General features: G+C 50.5%; 1 protein-coding gene across 2 annotated transcripts; it reads right to left on the reverse strand.

Moving 5' to 3' along the window:
* Nucleotides 1–7441: 7441 nt before the first annotated feature.
* Nucleotides 7442–17577, reverse strand: MAF1 (MAF1 homolog, negative regulator of RNA polymerase III). 2 transcript variants are annotated; one of them, XM_042464522.1, is made up of 8 exons: nucleotides 17260–17577; nucleotides 13238–13380; nucleotides 11704–11832; nucleotides 11122–11287; nucleotides 10672–10793; nucleotides 10408–10527; nucleotides 10105–10224; nucleotides 7442–9268 (listed from the first exon to the last, which is right to left on the reverse strand). In XM_042464522.1, the coding sequence occupies exons 2-8, from the start codon at nucleotides 13318–13320 to the stop codon at nucleotides 9247–9249; spliced, it is 762 nt and encodes a 253-aa protein (XP_042320456.1). In that variant the 5' UTR covers nucleotides 13321–13380; nucleotides 17260–17577; the 3' UTR covers nucleotides 7442–9246. The 2 variants fall into 2 exon arrangements, with proteins under 2 accessions (XP_042320456.1, XP_042320457.1); XM_042464523.1 differs by lacking the exon at nucleotides 17260–17577 and adding an exon at nucleotides 14977–15782.
* Nucleotides 17578–20252: the final 2675 nt, after the last annotated feature.

A 20252-nucleotide genomic window follows, 5' to 3' on the forward strand; every position in this document is an offset into this window, starting at 1 on the left:
TCCAACCCCTCTTTGTGCCATGCAAGAATACATAGAACCCTAGATTTCAGAGGTACACCCAAGGGCCAATCCTTTCTGCCATGCAGGAATACATAGAATCCTAGAGTTTGAAGATCCTTCCAGGTGCTATCAAGTCCAACCCCTGCCAAAGCCCTCCCTGGGACATACGGCCAGCCAGTCTCTGTTTAAAAACCTCCAAAGAAGTGTGACATCGTGGGAAATCGTTACGCGCAATTATGCCAGTGTTCCCTGGGATATTCACGGGATGAACTCCTGGGGCTCTGCTTATTTCTTGCTCATTTGGGTTAGTATTTATGGGAATTCAGACCAAACTTTGTTCTTCTTCTTGTGCAATCCTAACTTGAGAGAGAGAATAGGGCTTGGGAACGTCCCTAAAAACCTCACAAGTGGCTCCTGATCCGCTCCCAAAGAGCCTGAAGATGTCCAGCCACACGCACCCCGATGTTTGGGCTGAGAGGTTTCTCTTGCAAACAGAAGGGCAGGCGACTAGGCTGCCCCCAGGGGTGGCCCAAGGGCAGGGTGGCCAGACGTCCAGACCGCAAGGGAGGTCAAAGAACCTTAAGAAAATGGAGGGCATGATCAAAGAAAAGCGAAACATACTTATGCAAATATAGATGCACGCTTCTTAGTCGTACTGGAAATGGAGGACAGTTTGGAATCCAAGGCTGAAATGTAGGATGTGTCTGGGAAAAGAAGGACCTTTGGTCACTCTGGGCACTGGGCACAAACCATCCTCTGCCACTGTGCTGTGGACTTCTGGGAAATTACAAAAACCGTTGTAGGCAACAGGCATAAATAGGATACCGGTCTCTGGCACATGATGGGGAGGAAACCAGTGGTCCCTCACACCAGACAGCTGAGGGCCAGTGGCCTGAAAAGTCAGACCAGGTATGGGGGGACTAATGGCCTGACCCAAGAGCCCCCCATAGTGTTCCTTTGCCTTTTCCCAAAGGGGTGATGTGTGCTTGTGTATTATGTGCCTTTAAATCGTTTCCAACACGGCGACCCTAAGGCCATGGGGTTTTCTTGGCAAGGTTTGCTCAGAGAGAGTTTGCCAATGCCTTCCTTTGAGGCTGAGAGAGCATGACTCACCCAAGGTCTCCCAGTGGGTTTACATGGCTGAGCAGAGAATCGAACCTTGGTCTACAGAGTCATAGTCCAATGCTCAAACCACTATGCCACACTGGCTTTATCAAAGGGGTGTGAAATCTTTACAACAACCTCGTAAAGTAGGCCACTGTTGTTACTCATCTCTTGCAAATGGAGGCTGAGGCAGAGAGACCGTTGAGGCTTGTAAAGCATGGATGGTTGCAGGAAATCCAGGCGTCCTGGGCTGGCACGCTTTTTCAGCCATGGCAAGATGCTGGCCCACAGAATTAGCCAAGGGAGGCTGTCCCACCTGCTTGCCCACCTTGCCGATCCCACTGCCAGGGTCCAGGGGCTTCTGTCTCAGCCCAGGGATGGCGCAGGCGCCTGGCCACTCAGGTTCCAGTGGCAACGTCTGCAGACAAAATGGCCTCCTGGATGGAAAACTGTAGCCTGGTCCCATGCCTTGAAGGGTGGCATTAGTCACTAAGTGCAAGGAATCATAGAGTTGGAATAGACCCCAGGGGCCACACAATCCAACCCCTATCTGCCATGCAGGAACTCTCAATCAAAGCCCTTCCTGGGACAGATGGCAATCCAGCCCCTGTTTAAAGACCTCCACCAAACTCCATTGAGGAAGTGTGTTCCCCTGGCAAACAGCCTTTACTCTCAGGAAGTTCCTCCTAATAGTAAGGTGGAACCTCTTTTCTTGTAGCTTGCATCCATTGTTCCTATTCTCTGGAGCAGCAGAAAACAAGTTTGCTCCCTCCTTAGTATGATACCCCTTAAAATACTTAAAGAGGGCTATCATATCACCTCTTAGGACTTTATAAAACAGGGGAAATTGGAAGGTTAACCAAAGGCCACCCTCCTCTGGACACATGGCTCCAGCCTCTCAGCATCCTTTTTTGAATTGTGAGGCCCAGAAGTGGACACAGGATTATTCTAGGAAGGTGAAGTCTGACCAAAGCAGAATACAGTGTCACTATGACTTCCCTTGATGAGACTATGCTTCAATTGGTGCAACCTAGAATTGCATTGGCCTTTTTAGCTGCCGCACCACACTGTTGGCTCACGTTGTTCAACTTGTGGTCCACTAGGACTCCTAGATCCCTTTCACATGTAGTCTTATCAAGCCCCATCCTCTATATCTACGCATTTCATTTTTCCACTCTAAGTGCCGGACCTTTCTCTGTGTTGAATTTCATGGAGAAATGTAAGGTGCTGCACTTAGGGCAGAACAATGAAACCCACAGCCAGAGACTGGCATGGCTACTGCTGCCAGGGAAAGCGCAGGAGCAGGGCAATAGGGTGGTGTTGGCAACCCCCGAGGCCCAGGCCTGGGAAGAGAGGCCTGCCCATGGCACAGTGGCGGCACCCCCTTCGACCTCCCTATTTCCCCACAGGGAGGTATTTGCGGCCTTTACCTGAGCAAGGAAGCCAGCCAGGCCCTTGTGAGAAAGGCCCCGTTGCCATGGGGACAGAGGGTTCTGTTGACAAGCAGGGCCCGGCCTAGTCCTCAGGAGGCCAGAAATGCAGCCTGGCCTTGAGTGAAGGCTGGCCAACCTGGCAACAATCTGGCTGTTGTTTGTTGTGCTCCTTCAAGTCGTTCCCTATCATGGGGTTTTCAGCTTATTCTTTCCTTTGGGGCTTTCTTTTCCTTCCCAGGCCATACAGTTTTTGGACCTTTAAGTAAACATTGTCTCACAGGGTTTTCCTGGCAAGGTTTCTTCAGAGGGGGGTTTGCCAGTGCCTTCCTCTGGGGCTGAGAGAGTGTGACTTGCCCAAGGTTGGTTGGTTTTACACAGCCGAGGAGGAAGGCAGCCATTGGGGCGGGAGGCAGACGTCGCTCTGTGTTGTGACTGGCGGTGGATCTGGGTGCAAATGATGGGAACCCAGTTCCTCCACCCCCCACCAGCCATTGTGCAGAAAACCATGGATGCTCCCTACTTTCCAAAAAGCATCCGTGGGCCACGTGGGCCCCAAAATCTCAAGAAAAGGAGGACAGGGTGCCCACAAAGGAGGACAAGGCACTGTAAAAATGTAGGCACTTGAGAAGAATGGAGGGCACGACCCAATAAAAGCTAAAAACATGTACATGTGGATTTGTCCTCAAACTAGAGGACATTTGGGAATTCCTCCTGGACAGAAGGTTGAAGTGTAGGACATGTCCTGGAAAAGGAGGACACCTGGTCGCTCTGGGGCAGAAACCGATGGCACTGAAAGTGGGACCAGGGCTCTGAGATTTGCATATCGTGGCCTAAGCAGCCCCCCACCCAAAATGGGGCTCGTTTCCTCTTGCAACTCTTCTATGGGTGGGGACCATTCTCCCTATTCTTCAGTCACATTAACTCAGGGGGTGTATCTGCACAGGACCGCACTGCAGAAATAATGCAGTTTGATGCCACTTCAAGAGCTGTCGCTCCACCCCATGGAATCCTGGGGTCTGTAGTTTGACGAGGCCTTTAGCCTTCTCTGCCAAAGAGGGCTGGTGCCTCACTAAACTACCAATCCCAGGTTTACGTGGTGTGACAGAACCGTGGCAACTAAAAGTGGTATAAAAGTGCATTATTCCTCCAGCGTAGATGCACCACCAGATGGTGGTCAGCTACAGCCAATGCATGGCCTACGGCTGGCACCCTGCCCAAACCCCGGAGCCCCTCAAACCCCTAAGGCATGGAGCAGAAAGGGTCTCGGCACCACTGCCCTCACAGGGACATTTGGTAGGAATAGGGTGAACAGGCATCATTGAAGAAAAACATAAGAGTATTACAAAATAAAAGCTAAAAACACTCATATACATTTAAATCCATGCTTCCAAGCCATGCTCAGAATGGAGAACATTTTGGAATTCCTCCTGGACAAAAGGTTGCCATGTAGGATATGTCCTGGAAAAGGAGGACCTCTGGTCACCCAGGCTGGGAAGGCAGTGGGCAGGGCCCTTTGGGTGGCTTTGGGACTCATTGCCCAGAGAGGATGGACAGACCCCCTCCATGACACCCTTCTGGTGGAAACATTTTTGTCTCAGCAGGACACATGGGGATGGACTGGATGGATGGCCCTTGGGGTCTCTTCCAACTCTATGATTCGAAATGCAAAGAAAAGAAACTTTTCTTCCCCAAAGCTTCTCAGATACAGCAGCAGATGGAAGCTTCCAAGGAGACACCTCCAGCAATGTCCTTCCCACCTAGTTTGCTCCAGAGATGCCTCTGGGGAGCAATACAAAGCAAAGGAACTTACAGCAGAGAACCTTCCTCTGGACTGTGTGAGTCTCAGCCAGAGTCTTGCAAAGGGGCCTGCTTGCAGGCTCTTCCAGCATGCAAGGTCCCCAGTGATACCTTGAGGTCTTCCCACCAATCTCCCCATGTCAGAGGTGGGACTGCCACTATCTAGGCTCAGCAAAAGCCCCAGTGTTACCAACAGCCTGAATCATAGAATTGGAAGAGACCACAAGGACCATCCAGTCCAACCCCATTCTGCCATGCAGGAAATCCAAATCAAATCATCCCCGACAGATGGCCATCTAGCCTCTGCTTGAAGACCTCCAAGGAAGGAGACTCCACTAAAATCTCCAAGGAAGGAGTATGTTCCACTGTCGAACAGCCCTTACTCTCAGGAAGTTCCTCCTAATGTTGAGCTGGAAGCTCTTTTCCTTCAGTTTGCATCCATTGCTCCATTGGGTCCTGTTCTCTGGAGCAGCAGCAAACAAGTCAGCTCCCTCCTCAGTATGGCATCCCTTCAAGTATTTCAACAGGGCTCTCATATCACCTCTTAACCTTCTCTTCCCCAGCTCCTTAAGTCATTCCTCATAGGACACGGTTTCTAGACCTTTCACCATTTTACTTGCCCTTCTTTGGACACGTTCCAGTTTCTCAACGTCCTTTTTGAATTGCTTTCCCCAGAACTGGACACAATATTATTCCAGGTGGGGCCTGAGCAGAGCAGAATATAATGGCACTATGACTTCCCTTGATCTAGACACTATACTTCTATTGATGCAGCCTAAAGATCCCTTTCACATGTACTTTCATTCAGCAATGTGTCTCCCATCCTATATCTGTCCGTTTCATTTTTCTGCCCTAAGTGCAGTACCTTACATTTCTCCATGTTGAAGTTCATTTTGTTAGCTTTGGCCCAGCTTTCAAGTCTGTTCAGGCATTGCATAATTGTCACTTGCTATTTGAGGTTCTTTTCTTGCCTGTTTTATTGAATTATTTCCTGTATTGCTATGTATTTTATATGTATTATCCTACTAGAGAGGCAGGCTAACTCCAACAGGCCTCCCTGGAAGAAGATTAACTAACCATCCATTAAGAAGCCAAGCCCTCCCTCCAGTCCATCTGCCTTGGTCCAGGCCTCGGAGGTAGAGAAGAACTGCTGGACCTGATCCCCTTCCCCACCACCTTTCCCTTCTCCTTTTGTGTCGTGTCTTTTTAGATTGGAAGCCCGAGGGCAGGGAACCGTCCAATTAAAAGATGTACAGCGCTGTGTAAATTTACAGCGCTTCATAAATAAAGGTGAATAATAATAATAATAATAATAACAATAATAAATTTTGTATCTTGATCCTGTCCTCTGGAGTATTAGCTATTCCTCCTAATTTGGTGCCATCTGCAAATTTGATAAGTATGCTTCCAATTCTGTCATCCAGGTCATTGATAAAGATGTTGAATAGCACTGGGCCCAGGACAGAGCCCCACTGGACACCCCACTGGTCACTTCTCTCCAGGAGGAAAAAGAACCATTGTTGAGCAGCCTTTGGGTTCGGCCGGTCAACCAATGTCAAATCCATGTAACACGTTGTCTAGCCCATATTCCACTAGTTTGCTTGCAAGAATGTCATGGGAAACCTTGTCAAAGGCCTTACTGAAATCAAGATCTACTACATCCACAGCATTCCCTTCATCTACCAAGCTAGTAATTTTATCAAAGAAGGAGATGGCATGACTTCTTTCTCTGAAACCCGTGTTGACTTTTTGTGATTATGGCATTGCCTTCTAGATGTTCACAGACTCTGTTTAATGATCTGCTCCAGAATCTTTCCTGGGATTGATGTCAGACTAACTGGGGGATAATTGTTGGGATCCTCTTTTTTCCCCTTTTTGAAGATGGGGACAACGTTTGCCCTCCTCCAGTCGGCTGGGACTTCTCCTGTTCTCCAGGAGTCCTCAAAGACTATTATTGCCAATGGCTCCGATATTACATTTGCCAGTTCTTTTAATATTATTGGATGTAGTTCATCTGGTCCCGGAGACTTATATTCATTTAGATTAACAAGGCGTTCCTCTACTATCTCTTTACTTATTCTGTACTGAAATGCCCCTATTCTGTCCTCTGCTCCATTATCCTCAGGTTGAGCCCCTTTTCCTTTTCTGAGAAGACGGAGGCAAAGAAGGTGTTGAGTAATTCTGCCTTTTCTCTGTCTTCTGTTAGCATTTTGCCATCTTCTCCACGAAGTGGCCCTACTGTTTCCTTCTTCTTCCTTTTGCTGCGGACAGATCCATAAAAGCCCTTTTTATTCTTTTTAATCTCTCTAGCAATCCTGAGTTCATTCTGCGCTTTAGCTTTCTTGACTTTATCCCTACATGTACTTGCTATTTCACTGAATTCCTTTTTTGTGATTTCCCCTTTTCCATTTCTTATACATGTTCCGTTTCAAACTTAGCTCAGTTGAAAGTTCCTTAGTCATCCATCCATCCATCCATCCAGGAAGCAACCTAGGACCAGCCCACGGCTGTTCATTTGCGGTTGTGGTGGCAAAGGAGCATCTCTAGGCTACGTCAGTAGCACTACTGGGGCAGTAAGAAGTAGCCATTTTGTTTTGCCATCACAGGAACAACAGCCAACAACAAGGGCAGAGGAACCTTGCTCAGACTACAGATTACAGAGGGAAGTGTATTTTGGCTTGTCATGGAGGAGGGTCTGGGGCCAGTTGATCACTCTGATCTATGCTGACAACTCACTGATGTGATCCAGGGGGAAGAACTGGGGGTGGGAGCAGGGGGAAGACAGAAAAGAGGGTCCCACAGCTGGGCAAATGCTTTTGAGGAGTTTTGCCCATACTTCCAGAGCCCCCCCCCCCCCAAGACCTGAGAGACACAGTCAAAATACCCCTTGGTACTACCGTAGTTCTCCAGGCATCAAAAACAGCAGGGGGGCGGCAGGAAGGACAAAACAGGCAATACTGGTTTTTGAAAACCTGTATGTGCCCCAGCAATACACAGTGAGTGAACTCCCAATGCACCAGGGCTCACAGAGCCCAGCCCTCTTCATTGGAACCCCCTTACCCTTCCTTTCCCGAATTCTCAGCCCACTAGACTCACCAAGTCAGAGAGAGAGAAGAAGAAAAAACAACTTTATAGCCACACCAACAAAACACTAGGCAACATAGTTAAACACAAGAGAAGGGAAGCCACTGAGTCTAACGCCAGGGGTGTGTGTGAGAGTCTGCCTGCCCCAGGGCCCTCGCTGCCTGGCACTGTGGGAGGGGCAGCAATGGAGAGAAGGGGCTGAGCAACAGAGGCAATGTTGGGGGAGCAGAGCCAGATTTTCTCTCAATGTGGCTTTTCCAGACCCGGCTATTCTCTTCTAGGAAGGAGCATCACACCCAAAGAAAAGGAGCAGCCCATCAGCCTGGCTGAGGGGCCACTGCAACGGAGGCCTTCAGCGTACTAATGGTGTGTGGATGCTGCACTTTGGTGCAGAGCCCCCCTCTCTCCCACTCCAGTCTTTGGTTGCCCTTCCACTCGACTCAGAACAGCCAAGGAAGAAGGATGCCCTGGGAAACTGTTCTGCTGCTTCTCAATGATGGGGGCTAGGGGGCTGGCCCTGCTTTGACAAACTCCCCCAAAAGAGGCAGGAGGTGTCAGCCAATGCATCTTCCTACCTGGGAGAACACTGATCTCAAGAGATCTCAAGAGAAGCATCGCCAAAATGGCTAGTTCTTGCGGGCTAGAGGCAGAGGCTGCAACGCACACACAATGGGCTGTGAGCAACAGTGGCAACAGGGCTTTCTTCACCATGCTTTTGGGTGGGCACATAGCCATTGCCCACCGGACTCTCTCGCCCCTCCAAAGATAGACAGACCAGGCAGGAGGGAATCTGAGTCAGTGCAAAAGAACTGGGAGGGAGGGAAGGGGAGTGCTTTTCCAGCAGCCCCACCTTCCAGGCCAGGCTGGAGAGAGGGAATGAGGCCTAGCCCATCAGAGCTGCCCTTGTCCTGTGCCAGCACCACTGCAGTCACGCAGAATGGGCAAGGGATTCTGTCCACTGAGCAAAGAAGCTGCCAGGCTGCCAGGGAGGAGAGGCTGGTAGGACAGGCTCACAGCGCATAAAACAACGAGGAAAGCAAGCCAGTGCAGGCAGCAAGGGACTGGGTGGCGGGGAGAATATCAATCAACACAGGCAGCTCTCAGATATGAATACAAAAATAGAACTCTAGGAGCCCTTGGGCAAAGCAAAGCAGCAGTGGCAGTAGCACCAAGACGCTCACAGCCCGACTCCTGGGAGTCCAGGGACTGCTCCCGCCACGGCAAGTGCCTTTTGTGGCTTAAAAAAAAAGAACCAGAGCAGTGGGGGCAGCGAAGGTTTCTTCTGAGAGTCTGCCTTGCCCCAATAAGTCCCCCTGCCACAGCTTCTGCCTGTGGTCCAGCTTCCACAACACTGCAGCATTATGAAATGTAAAAAGAGTTGCCAGGAGGAGCAGCCAACATCACTGAGGGGCAGCAAGAGTCCAGACAAATGCTTGAAACGAATGGACAATTCCCAGGGCTGGTCAGTCAGTCTGTTAATCCTGGGGATTAACAGCCCCAAGCTCAGGCAGAAGCAACAGGTGGCCCAAGGCCCCAGCAGAGTTTGCTGGGCCACCATTTGGATCAAAAAGTGCTTTGGAAGGGTCCTGTCCCAGGAGGAAAGGCGGGACAACGTCTCCCACACAGGCTGCCAACACCTCAATGTCCAGGCCCTTGAAGAAAGCGCAGACCAGCAAATGGGTTCTGGTCATCATCTGGGGCGTCCAGAGGCACCGATTCAACAGCATCCGCAGGGCAGGTGGGCAGGCAGAGCGACACGACGCTGGGATGAGCTGGGAAGGATGTTGGAGAAGCCATCCTTGGGGTGGAGGGAGCATGGACCATGGAGTCACATGCAGATCACTTGCGTCCTGCGGAAAGAAAGGTGGGGAAAAACCTAACAAAACTGGAGGTTTCATCTCTGGCTGCTGGGGAGCCAAAGTCCCCAACCTGCTGGGGGACTGCACAAAAAATGGAGCAGGTTTGTTTCCTGCTGCTCCAGAGGTCAGCAGGGTCTGAACTGCTTGGTGAATGAAAATTATAAGAGAGAATGTTCTGACTAAACTTTGAGGAAGAACACCCTGCTAGTAAGGACCATATGGCAGCAGGGCAGATCATAGAATCATAGAATCGTAGAGTTGGAAGAGACCACAAGAGCCATCCAGTCCAACCCCATTCTGCCATGCAGGAAATCCCAATCAAAGCATACTTGACAGATGGCCATCCAGCCTCTGCTTAAAGACCTTCTGACATGTCCTCAGAAAGTTGTGGACTTGCCTTCACTGGAAGGCTATCTTTCAGAGTGTTTCACCTTTGGCTTCCTGTAGAGGCGAGGGGCTGGACAAAATGACCACTTGGATCCCTTACACTTCTCTGACTCTGTGATTTAAGTCACCTCTCACCTTTGGAAGGAGCTACCATGCTGCAGGAGGAACCCCAGAACTCTAAAGAGGTGGAGACCTTTATAGTGACATGGCAGACTGCCTCACACACTCGTCAAAACCTGCCTACCTGGGTTCCACTGGTGTTTCCAGGCTTTCATACAAAGAGCCAAAGACTAAGAATCCTAATGCTGGAAGGGATCCCAAGGGCCATGCAGTCCAACCCGCTTCTGCCAAGCAGGAATACACAACCAAAGCACCCTTGAGAGAGGGCCAGTCCAGCTGAAGAAACCGGGAAGCTCAATGCGAAGGCCTTGCTCACTCACCTGTCCTCCTCAATGCTGCCACCATCCTGGTCACACGCTTCCACCGTCTCCTCTGCATCATCTTCACTCAGGTCCATGTTCAACTCATTTCCAGCCTCAGAATGTGGATATGTGGAGCCACTGAAAAAACAAAGGGACTATGTCAGCTTTTGGTTGTCTCTAATCCCTGTCTCCCATCCCCAGCTCCACTCCAGATCTGTCCTCTGGACTAGAAATGGAGTCAAGGAACATCAAGTGCCAGAATCCAGGGGTAGAAAATGCCAGACTGATCCCCGGTGCTGCCACTTGGATCAGGGCCCTGACCTGATGGAGCGACAGGTGAAAAAGACAATCCGTTTCAACCGCTTGTTGTAGAAGAAATAGTTGAAGGACCACAGGCTGCCTTCCTCTCCAAAGGGGTCTGAGTCCAGGTCCGGGTTGTAACTGTGGTGTCATAAGAGGATACTGTGAGGATCCCTGCCTGTTTGCTTCCCTGAGAGCCCTGCCCTTCCTCCTGTGAGCAGCCAGGCCGTGATCCTCCTCAAGAGAGCCCTTTCCTCCCTGATGCGCCTCCTGCCCAAAGCCCACCTGTAGATGTCACACTCAGAGAGGCAGATCTCCTGGTCCACCGCGTCCCACAAGTGTGGCTTCAGGGCATTGAAATCCTCCCGCACAGCAGAAAAGAGGCTGCAGTTCACGGCATTCACCACCTGAAAGAGAAACCAGGACTTTTATTGGGGCTGTCTGCTGCAGAAGGGGAGAGGTGGTGCAAGTGTGTGCATGGGTGCACACACAAACACACAGAGAGCTGCTCAAGCACATTGTCAGAGAAAGGAAAAGAAGGAGGGGCTGGCACAGGCCGCATTGCCAAGAGAAGGCCCAGCGATACCCTCTGACAGCAGACAAGTGGCTGCAAGCCCATTTTCAAAGAGTTGGCTACCAACCTGGAGAGAATGAGCTGAGAGGGGCAATTCCAGGTGGGCCCAGGCCGCCTAGCCACGCTGGCCAAGCTGCAGCTCACAAGGGGAATCCACTTACCCAGTTGAGACTGGGCTCTCGGCTGAACTCGTGGCTCTTGGCTGCACTGAAGTCATAGTCGGGGCGGAAGGACTCGTTGAGGGTAGCGATCAGGTAGAAGAGGGTCTTGCGGCTGCATTTGTCGCTGAGGGGCCCCTCCTCGTCCCCACTCTGGCTCTTGCTGAGCCTGGGACACACAACACACAGTTCAGTCTTGCAGACCTTCCCCGGGGCTCAACAAGGACTTTTGAAATGCAGCTGGAACCTGCTCAGCTATTGGGCAGAGCCCACCTCACCTTGGCACAAGAGCCTCCACTGGCTGAGAGAGGTGTCTGCCTTCTCCCAGAATGGCAGTGGCCTGTGGTACTCCACAAATCCTGACGAAGAGCCTGGGAGCAGGAGGTTCCGTGATCCCTCCTGGTCTCAGCCATTCCCCCACTCCTCCTGCCCAATGCCCTCTCTTTTCTGACTCCTCAGCCAGTCGGTTGGTGGTGTGCTACAGAGGAGGATCCTCTGCTCAGAGAAGACTTTCTTCTAGCCGACTGGCATTCTCCCTGTGAGGGCCATGCTAGGTGGTGGAGTGAAGCCCAGACAGGCACCTACCTGCTCGGACTGATCCCCGTGGTCTGGGGTGGCGAGAGCGCCTCGAGGACGTGCGGCTGGCCTTCCTGGCAGAACTGCTTGAAGAGGTGCTTGTCATCACCAGCCATCTTGCAAGAGTAACTCTCAATCCTGCAGGGAGATGTGGAACTTTGAAACTGAGGAGAACCGGCCAGCCCACCTCACAGAGACTTCTGGAAACAGGGAGCTTAAGCAGCCCCCCCAAAAGCAGAGCAAACTGGTGGACTGTAAATATGAGGCAGCCAAGTGCCCTACTTCTCCCAACATGTCAAATGCAGGTGCCCAGGAGGCTGCAGGAGGGTGGCACCTGGCAAAACTGCTTTGGCTCCCGAGTCTTCGGCACACATGGCAAAATGAGCTTCAAGTCCCCAGAACCCTTTAAGTCAGGAGCACCAGCCAAGTTGCTCTTCCATCCAAAAGTGGACCCCACGGCAGTTTACATAAAGTAAGCTCATAAGTAACAACTGGGTACCTCCCAAGTGTGCTTCTGTCAAGACTGACTTAGCTACCTGCCAACTGATGATAACACACCTATTGGCCTCTAGCCTGTGTTCATGGAATTTGTTTGGTCCTGCCGTTGTGTATGTGCTTTCAAGTCACCTGGTGACTTATGGCAAACCCATTAATTTCATGGGGTTTTCTTGGGCAAGGATGTGGTTTTGCCAGTCCCTTCCTGTGAAATAGAGCCTCCAGTTGCACCTGGTATTCCCTGGTAGCCTCCCACCCACCCACCCACTAACCAGAGCTGACCTTGCTTAGCTTCCTAGATCAGATGGCTCACAATTCTCCTAAAGCAAACAAGCCGCTCCTTCGTGGCAGTGCCATCAGGCAGGAGGCCAACACAAGGATGGCATCAATGGGTCTGGGACATCTGACAAGAGACAGGATTCAACTAGAGTTGTCATCAAATCCCCAGACAGTTTTCTACCATAAAGGAAACTCAGAAATTAATAACAAGACAGGGCTCATTCTTGAAGCACTGTGACACAACAAAAATGTTTGCCCAAGGCTATTAAACCTCTGTGCTCTGTTTCTGCATTACACTGTAGCATTTTCAAGGATTTCCCCCCACTTTCCACCCTTTGCCCAATCTCATACATTCTTCAACAAGAATTTTTTAAAACATGAGCCTCTCCTTTCTTTATTTGTTGCAAGACTTGATTTTGGTCGATTGCCTCTTGGCTGTTTCCTTGGCCCTGCCTTTTGCTATCAGGAGAGGAGGGCAGAAGCTTCAACACAATACACCAAGAGGAAATTCCCCAGGAAGGGAAAAAGATAGAACAAGGATAGAGAAGAGAACTGGCTCCATCACAGGGATTTTGGGACACAGAAAGAATTGGAAAGGGGCCACTCTGGATGCTCCTTTTTAAAAGCCATGACCCATCCCTTAGATCTGAAGGCATCCACAAGCTCCAAGGGAGGGTGGGATGTGTTCAGATGAAAAAGGGAGACCCCTTCCAATTTTTCTGTGCCCAAAATCCCTGTGATGACACCAAAGCACCCTCTTGCCCTTTACCTGCCAATAATGTGTGCATCTCCTGTCTCCACCGTCAGCTGGGAGTTTATGGCTTCAAATCGGGAATTTTCCAACAGCTTCATTGTCTTGTGTCTCCTGGTTCCAGAAGAGATCTCAGTGCTAGGGCTGCAAGGCTGAACTTCCTGGCAGAGAGGGAGAGAGGAGACCACCAGTTGAATATGCCACTGGGAACAGAGGACTCTGCCGCCCACCCATAGGTCTCCACACAGATTGGATCACAAAGCTGGCCAAACTTAGGCCTCCTGTGGCTTGGGAAAACCAGTAACACCTGGTTTTCTGGGATCAAGAACCATCTCTCCAAGTTCCTGGAAGTCACAGGATTCCAGGTCTAACGTTCTAAGCATTTATTTCCAAGATTCTTTCAAGCCATAGGATCTTCAGACTTCAGGTTCCGGAAAACGTACGCCATTAAGTACATGGACTTTATCTCTACTTTAAATGATTTTATTATTGAGTTGTGGACATTACCTAATTCACTTCTGATTGATCCCTTTATGATTTGTTAAGTCTTAGAGATGGGATGCCTTACGTTAAGGTTACTTCTTCATATTTTTACCATACGACCATTTTCAAGATAGCAATTTATGTAAACACATGCAATTTATGGTTTAATAGGTTTTTGCATTATTGGTAAATAAGTCTTCACAAGTACCAGACTTCCCTAGTTGGTCTTTTTTGTCATTCAGTTTAGAGACCTTCTCTGTGTCAGGGCCTATGTCCTGCATTTCCCTCTTGAGCTCCCAGTACTCCCATCCACTCAAGCACCCTGCCATTTCTTCCAGAGGCCCTTCCACTTCGCACACGCTCTTACACCTTCCTCTGAGAAGGAGCCAAAAGTGGGTCTGGAGTCCTGTCTCTGGAGCCCATGTCCTGGGGCCCGCAGGAAACAGGGTCACAGGATTATCAGGACATTTGAGCCTATCTGGCCAGGCAAAAGTTCTCAAAGTTCCTCTTTCAGGATTTTGGTTGCAAAGTGTAACTCAAGCCCCTGTAAACATGGAGAGGACGCCATGTTCCCTTCTCTTGAGTTCAGGGAGGGCCTCTTGTTGCAGATCTGCAGCTGCCTCTAGGCCAAGAGCATGAGGGAAGCTGAAGACTTCCAACACAGAGATGGAGGGAGACAGCATAGTAAGGACAAAAGCTTCCGCTGGCTATTCCTTGGTGCTTTTCCAGCGACACACTCTCTGGTGGGGAGGCACCCCCCAGAAAACCACAAACAGGGCAAATGGTGTAGGGACTCTACACCTGCAGGCCCCCTGCTTGAATGATGGAGGGCACTAGGACTCTAAGGGAACTGGTTAAAACTGGTGGGTCATGGAGAGGGGAATGAAGGCACTCGAGGAACCTATGAAAGCTGCTGGACTTCAGACTTTGCTCCCAGGAGAGAGCCAAGGAGGAGGCCAGCGTTCCCCCACTTCTCAAAGGGAGAACAGAGTGTGCAAAGTGTCTGGACTGGTTCCACTGGCAAAAAAGCAGCTGCCGCCGTATTCTGCCAGACACCGGCTGGAGACTGATGGGCTGCCAGGGGCCTGGCCTGGGAAAAGGAGGCCCATTTATGTGACGCTGGAGAAGGGGTAGTCGCACCCCACCAGCTGGGCAACTTTGCCTGGGGGTGCATTGCCCCACCGCTCATGAAGAATTCCCCCAAATCTGCCTTCACTCAGAGCATTCCCTATTTTGCTCTGCATTAAAGGTGAGAGGCAGGGCAGGATACACACCTTGCCAGGAGAAGTGGCTGCATGGCTCTGACTGGGACAAGAGACTGGAAGAGAAACGATTCAAGCAGCAGCACTTAAAAGGAACATAAAGTCAAAGGAGGACTTTCTGACTGGTGCATCCTAGGTTTTTGCAGGGAGCCAAAGGATTTGGGGACCAGAGGCGGCACACTCCCCTTGCAATAATCCAAGCTGAGGCCCAAAGAAGATCAGCTCCAATCTCCCGCCATGGAGGCACCTGGGTGTCTGTGTGTGTTCTGGGCTAAGCAGCCCCTTGGCACCAAGAGGGGAAGGCTCTTGTATTATGGTTCTGGGGCAGCTGTCCAAGGCTGGCAGCCACAGAGGGGCCATGACCCATTCTGCTGCTATAACGGGATGGAGAACTAACACTAGCCAAGGGACGCGGCAGCTCAACCCCTTTGGCATGAAGATATTCCCTCAACGATGCCCAAGTTCATTGTCTCTAATGTAGGTCAGTAACAAGGGAAAAAGCCCAGGGATGGTCAAAGCTCCAAGTCCCAGCAGTCCTAGCCAGCACAACCAGTGGCAAGGAATACTAGGAGTCTCCATCCAACCATACGGGGAGGGCAGAACATGTTTCTATGAACAAATACAAAGAGTCCTTTGCCTCCAGCAGAGGCCAAGCCAAAGCAACCTCTCTGCCTGGGACTGAAAGGAGGAAGCTGGGAGCCCAGCCAAGATTCCCAGTGGAGGAAGAAGCAAGAGGGCAGCCCTACTGTGGCCTTCACCAGCACCACTCCACCAGGATGTATGGTGAGGCAATGCAGGGAGGATGGCCGCCATGGGAAAGGGTGATATGATTGCCCTATTTATTTATTTCAAGGGGTGCCATGTTGAGGAGGGAGCAAGCTTGTTTTCTGCTGCTCCAGAGAATAGGACACAATGGAGGAATGGATGAAAGCTCCAGGAAAAGAGAGTCCACTTAAACATTAAGGGGAACTATTTGACAGTAAGAGCTGTTCACCAGAGAAATATGCTGCCTTGGAGAGTGATGGAGTCTCCTTGGAGGTCTTTAAACCCAGTCTGGGTGGCCCTTTGCTGGGGGAGCTTTGATTGAGAGCTCCTAGAATCCTAGAGCTGGAAGAGACCCCAAGAAGGGCCCTGATCCAGCCCAACTCCTTTATTCTGCCATGCAGGAACTCACAATCAAAGCATCCCCATTTTGAGAGACGGTCATCCAGCCTCTGCTTGAAGACCACTCTCCAAGGAAGCAGTCTCTTCCACCGTTGAACAGCCATAACTGTCAGGAAGTTCCTCCTCAGGTTAGCTGGAATCTCTTTTCCTGTAGTTTGAATCCATTGCTCCGTTGGGTCCTGTTCTCTGGAGCTGCAGAAAACAAGCTTGCTCCATCTTCAGTTGTGACATTCCCTTCAAGTATTTAAACAGGGCTCTCCTCTTCTCTTCTCCAGGCGAAACATCCCCAGCAATTCCTTCCTCATCAAGTCAAGGCCTCCTAAACAGAGCATGAGACAAGGAGAATCATACTAAATGACCCCTCTTTCCAGGGAAACATCTGAGCCTCAGAGGCTGACAAAGTGGTCTCAAACCAGATCACAGCCTTCTAAAGTGGAGATGCAGCCGGACAACCAAAAGACACACACTGCAGACAGAGTCCAGTTTGAGACCCCTTTAAAAGCCTCGGCAAAAGGCTAGAGAATCCTGGGAGCTGTAGTTCTGTGAGACATTTAGCCTTCTCTCTCGCAGAGAGCTCTGGTGCCACAATAAACTACAGTTCCCAGGATTCCCTAGCACTGAGCCAGGGCAGTTAAAGCGGTCTCAAACGGGATTATTTCTGCAGTGTGTTCTGAACCAAAGGCTGCATTCACACTGCAGAAATAATCCACTTTGAGATCGCTTTTTACTCTTTTCTGGCTCAAGGCTATGGAATTCTGGGAGTTGGGAGTATGTTGTGGGGCTCCGCTCCGCGCCCACAACCAACTCCAACCCCCAGAATTCCATAGCCTTGAGCCAGACATGAGTTAAAGCGGTGCCAAACCGGGTTATTTCTCCAGCGTGGATGCAGCCAGAGGCCCACCCGAGCGTCGCCTCTCCTCCCTCACATGACCAGAAACAGGCCCCCTACGTTTCCCGTGATGCCCCGCGCCGCAGAGCGAGCCCACCCCGCCCCTTCAGAGAGGGAAGGACTACATCTCCCGTGATGTCCCGCGCGGCGAAGACTACCGCTGGCCTGAGAGGCTCGCGCGGGGCACGCCGGGAAATGTAGTCCCCTGGGCCTGGCGGACCCTGAGGAGTTTGTCAACGGACCTCACGGGCTGAGCGACCAGCAGCGCGCGCTCCGGAGGGATCTCGAAGCGGGTCTCGTCGCCGTCGTGGTGGTTGCCGTCGTTCTCGTCGTCGTCGCCGCCGCGGCTGCCGCCCCCTCAGCTGCTGCTGCTGCTGCTGCCACCCAGGCCGCGGCCCACTTCCCCCGCCTCGACATGGCCCCGATTAATCGGGACGGCGCGGCGCCTCGTCGAACCCCCGCTTGGCTCCGTCCTTCGGTCGGTCCTCCCCAGGCGAGAGCAGCTACCGACGCGACTCCCTTCGCTCGGCCGCGGACGACAACAAGAGCGCCAGGCCCCGCCCCCCCTCAAGCGGCGATTGGGGAGCTGTCCCTCTTCCCGATTGCCAATTGGCGGAGAAGGATGTCGATTAAAGCCAAGGTGGACGCCACTGGCTGCTCCCGACGTCCGTTAAATCATCCGCCCCGCCCTCAGCGGAGAGCCGGACTCTGATTGGATGCGGTCTCAAGGGCGCTGGTCTTCGGCCTACAAGGGAACAAAGACTGCGGGGCGTGGCCGCTGTCACTCGGCCTCGAGTAGTGACCACGCCCCCACGGTGGGCGGGGCTTCTGCTGAGTGACAGGCGAAGCAGCTGTAGTCTTCTTAGTCTCTGTTTCGCCAGGGCCTTTGTTCTGCAGAAAGGGATGGCGATGAGTTAGTTCCCTTTTACAGAAGAGGAAGCAGCTCTTTCCATCGCCTCCCAGATGCAAAATTAAGAATCATATTTATTTCCTCCCTTGTTGCATCCAAACATACACTAGACCTAGATATGGAATGCTGGGATTTGTAGTGTTGTGGACATTTAGCCTTCTCTGTCAGAGATGGCCCTGGTGCACCGCAGCAAACTACAAACCCCAGGATTCCATGGCTCTCTTTCTGCAGTGTGGCTTCCTTGGCTCACTCCTATGGAATGCTGGGATTTGTAGTTTGCTGTGGTGCACCAGCGCTCTCTGACAAGAGTCTCACAAAACGATGTGGATTTTGGGAAATGAGGTTGATGCGCAGGGCTGAGGCCTATAGCCCTCTGCACATACCTGACTTGTTCCAGCTGGAGGCACATTGAAGGCCCCTGACCCCCTGAGGCTTTTCCAGAGGCCTCCCAAGCCAAGGTTCCAGGATGGTTGTCAGCCATGTTTTCCCCACAGAAATCATGGGACCCTAGAATTGGAAGAGACCCCAAGAAGGGCCCTGATCCAGTCCAGCTCCCTCCTGCCATGCAGGAACTCTCCCCCGAAGCATCCCCATTGACAGATGGCCATCCAGCCTCTGTTCAAAGTCTCCCAAAGATGCTGATTCCACCACCGCTGTCTTTCTAAATAAAGTAAAATAAAAATAAACTGTTCCTTTTTAAAAAATAAATATATGTCTTATTTGTGCTTTAAAATTTGTACATGTTTTAATTACTGTAATGTGTTTTAATGTATGTTGTGTATTCCCTGCCTTGCTCCACAGCCAGGGAGAGATGGGTGAGAAATAAAGATGATGAATATGATGATGATGATGATGATATATGTCCCTTTCAAATCGTAGATCAATTCAAAGTTCTGTAGCCATCTATCCTGGTTTCTTTAGACACCTCCCATTTTTTTTCCTCCTAATTCAAATTGTTTTAAATTGGACCTTCTGTATTTAAGTCCTAATAGACCACAAGTCAAACATGAGCCAACAAAATATACATAAGTTCCAAAAGGCAAACCTTGATTTTTCCATTTGCTATAAGGGACACCATTTTACTACACCAGTCTATGTAATGGGACTTGAGCATCCAGGATTTCAGTATCCATGGGGGATCCTGAATCCAAACCCCAGCAGATACCAAGGGCCCATTGCAATAATAATGATATAATTAATATAACGGGATAAGAGTATCCACAGATTTTGGTATTCATGGAGGGACTTTGGAACCAAACCCCAGCAGACGCCAAGGGCCCATTGTATCGTTGGGCCTCCATAAAACCATGGATTCTACCAACCATGGCTTGGAAATATTTAAAAGTATATGTAAATTCCAAAAAGCAAACCTCGATTTTGCCATTTTATATAGTGGACACTGTTTTACTACACCATTGTATATAATAGGACTTGAGCATCCATAGATTTGGGTATCCATGGGGGGGGGGGTGTCCTTGGAACCAAAGTTCAGCAGATGCCAAGGGCCCACTGTAATATTAATACTGCATCCACTGTTTTGTGTCCTATTCTCTGGAGCATCAGAAAACAAGCTTGCTCAATCCTCTGTGTGACATCCCTTTAAATGCTTAAACAGGGCTATCATCATATCACCTCTTAACCTCCTCTTCTCCAGGCTAAACATAGCCAGCTTCCTAAGTCTCTCTTCATAGGGATTCCTGGTTTCCAGGCCCTTCTTCACCATTTCAGTTGCCCTCCTTTGGACACATGGCTCCAGTTTCTCAACATCCTTTTTGAATTGCGGTACAGTACTCAGAACTGGAGACAAGATTATTCCAGGTGAGGCCCAGAGTGGCTCAATGGCTTCCCTTGATCTAGACACCAGACTTCTATTGGTTTCTTTCTTTCAGTTAGTCTCAAAGGTGCTACAAGATCCTTTTGCGGACTGATTCTACAGACTAACACAGCTATATACTATTATTCCAAGATACAGTTGTGTTAGTCTGTAGGATCAGTATGCAGAGAGATCTTGTAGCATTAACTGTCCTGGCCTAAGGCTATGGAATTCTGGGAGTTGGAGTTTGTTCTGGGCCCAGAACAGAGCAGAACTGAACCCCACAACATACTCCAGCTCCCAGAATTCCATAGCCTTGAGCCAGGATGCTGAAAAGTGGTGCCAAACTGGGTTATTCCTCCAGTGTGGATGCAGCCTTATAATTACGAGTTGACCCAAGGAAGCTTTATTTGGGCCTGTCTGCACGGGCCCAAACTTAGGTCCAAAACACGCTGGAGAAATAATCCAGGGGCTCAAGGCTAGGGAATTCTGGGATACTGTCATTATCGTAG

Source organism: Sceloporus undulatus, chromosome 4 (assembly GCF_019175285.1).
Source record: "Sceloporus undulatus isolate JIND9_A2432 ecotype Alabama chromosome 4, SceUnd_v1.1, whole genome shotgun sequence".
Classification (NCBI taxonomy): domain Eukaryota; kingdom Metazoa; phylum Chordata; class Lepidosauria; order Squamata; family Phrynosomatidae; genus Sceloporus; species Sceloporus undulatus.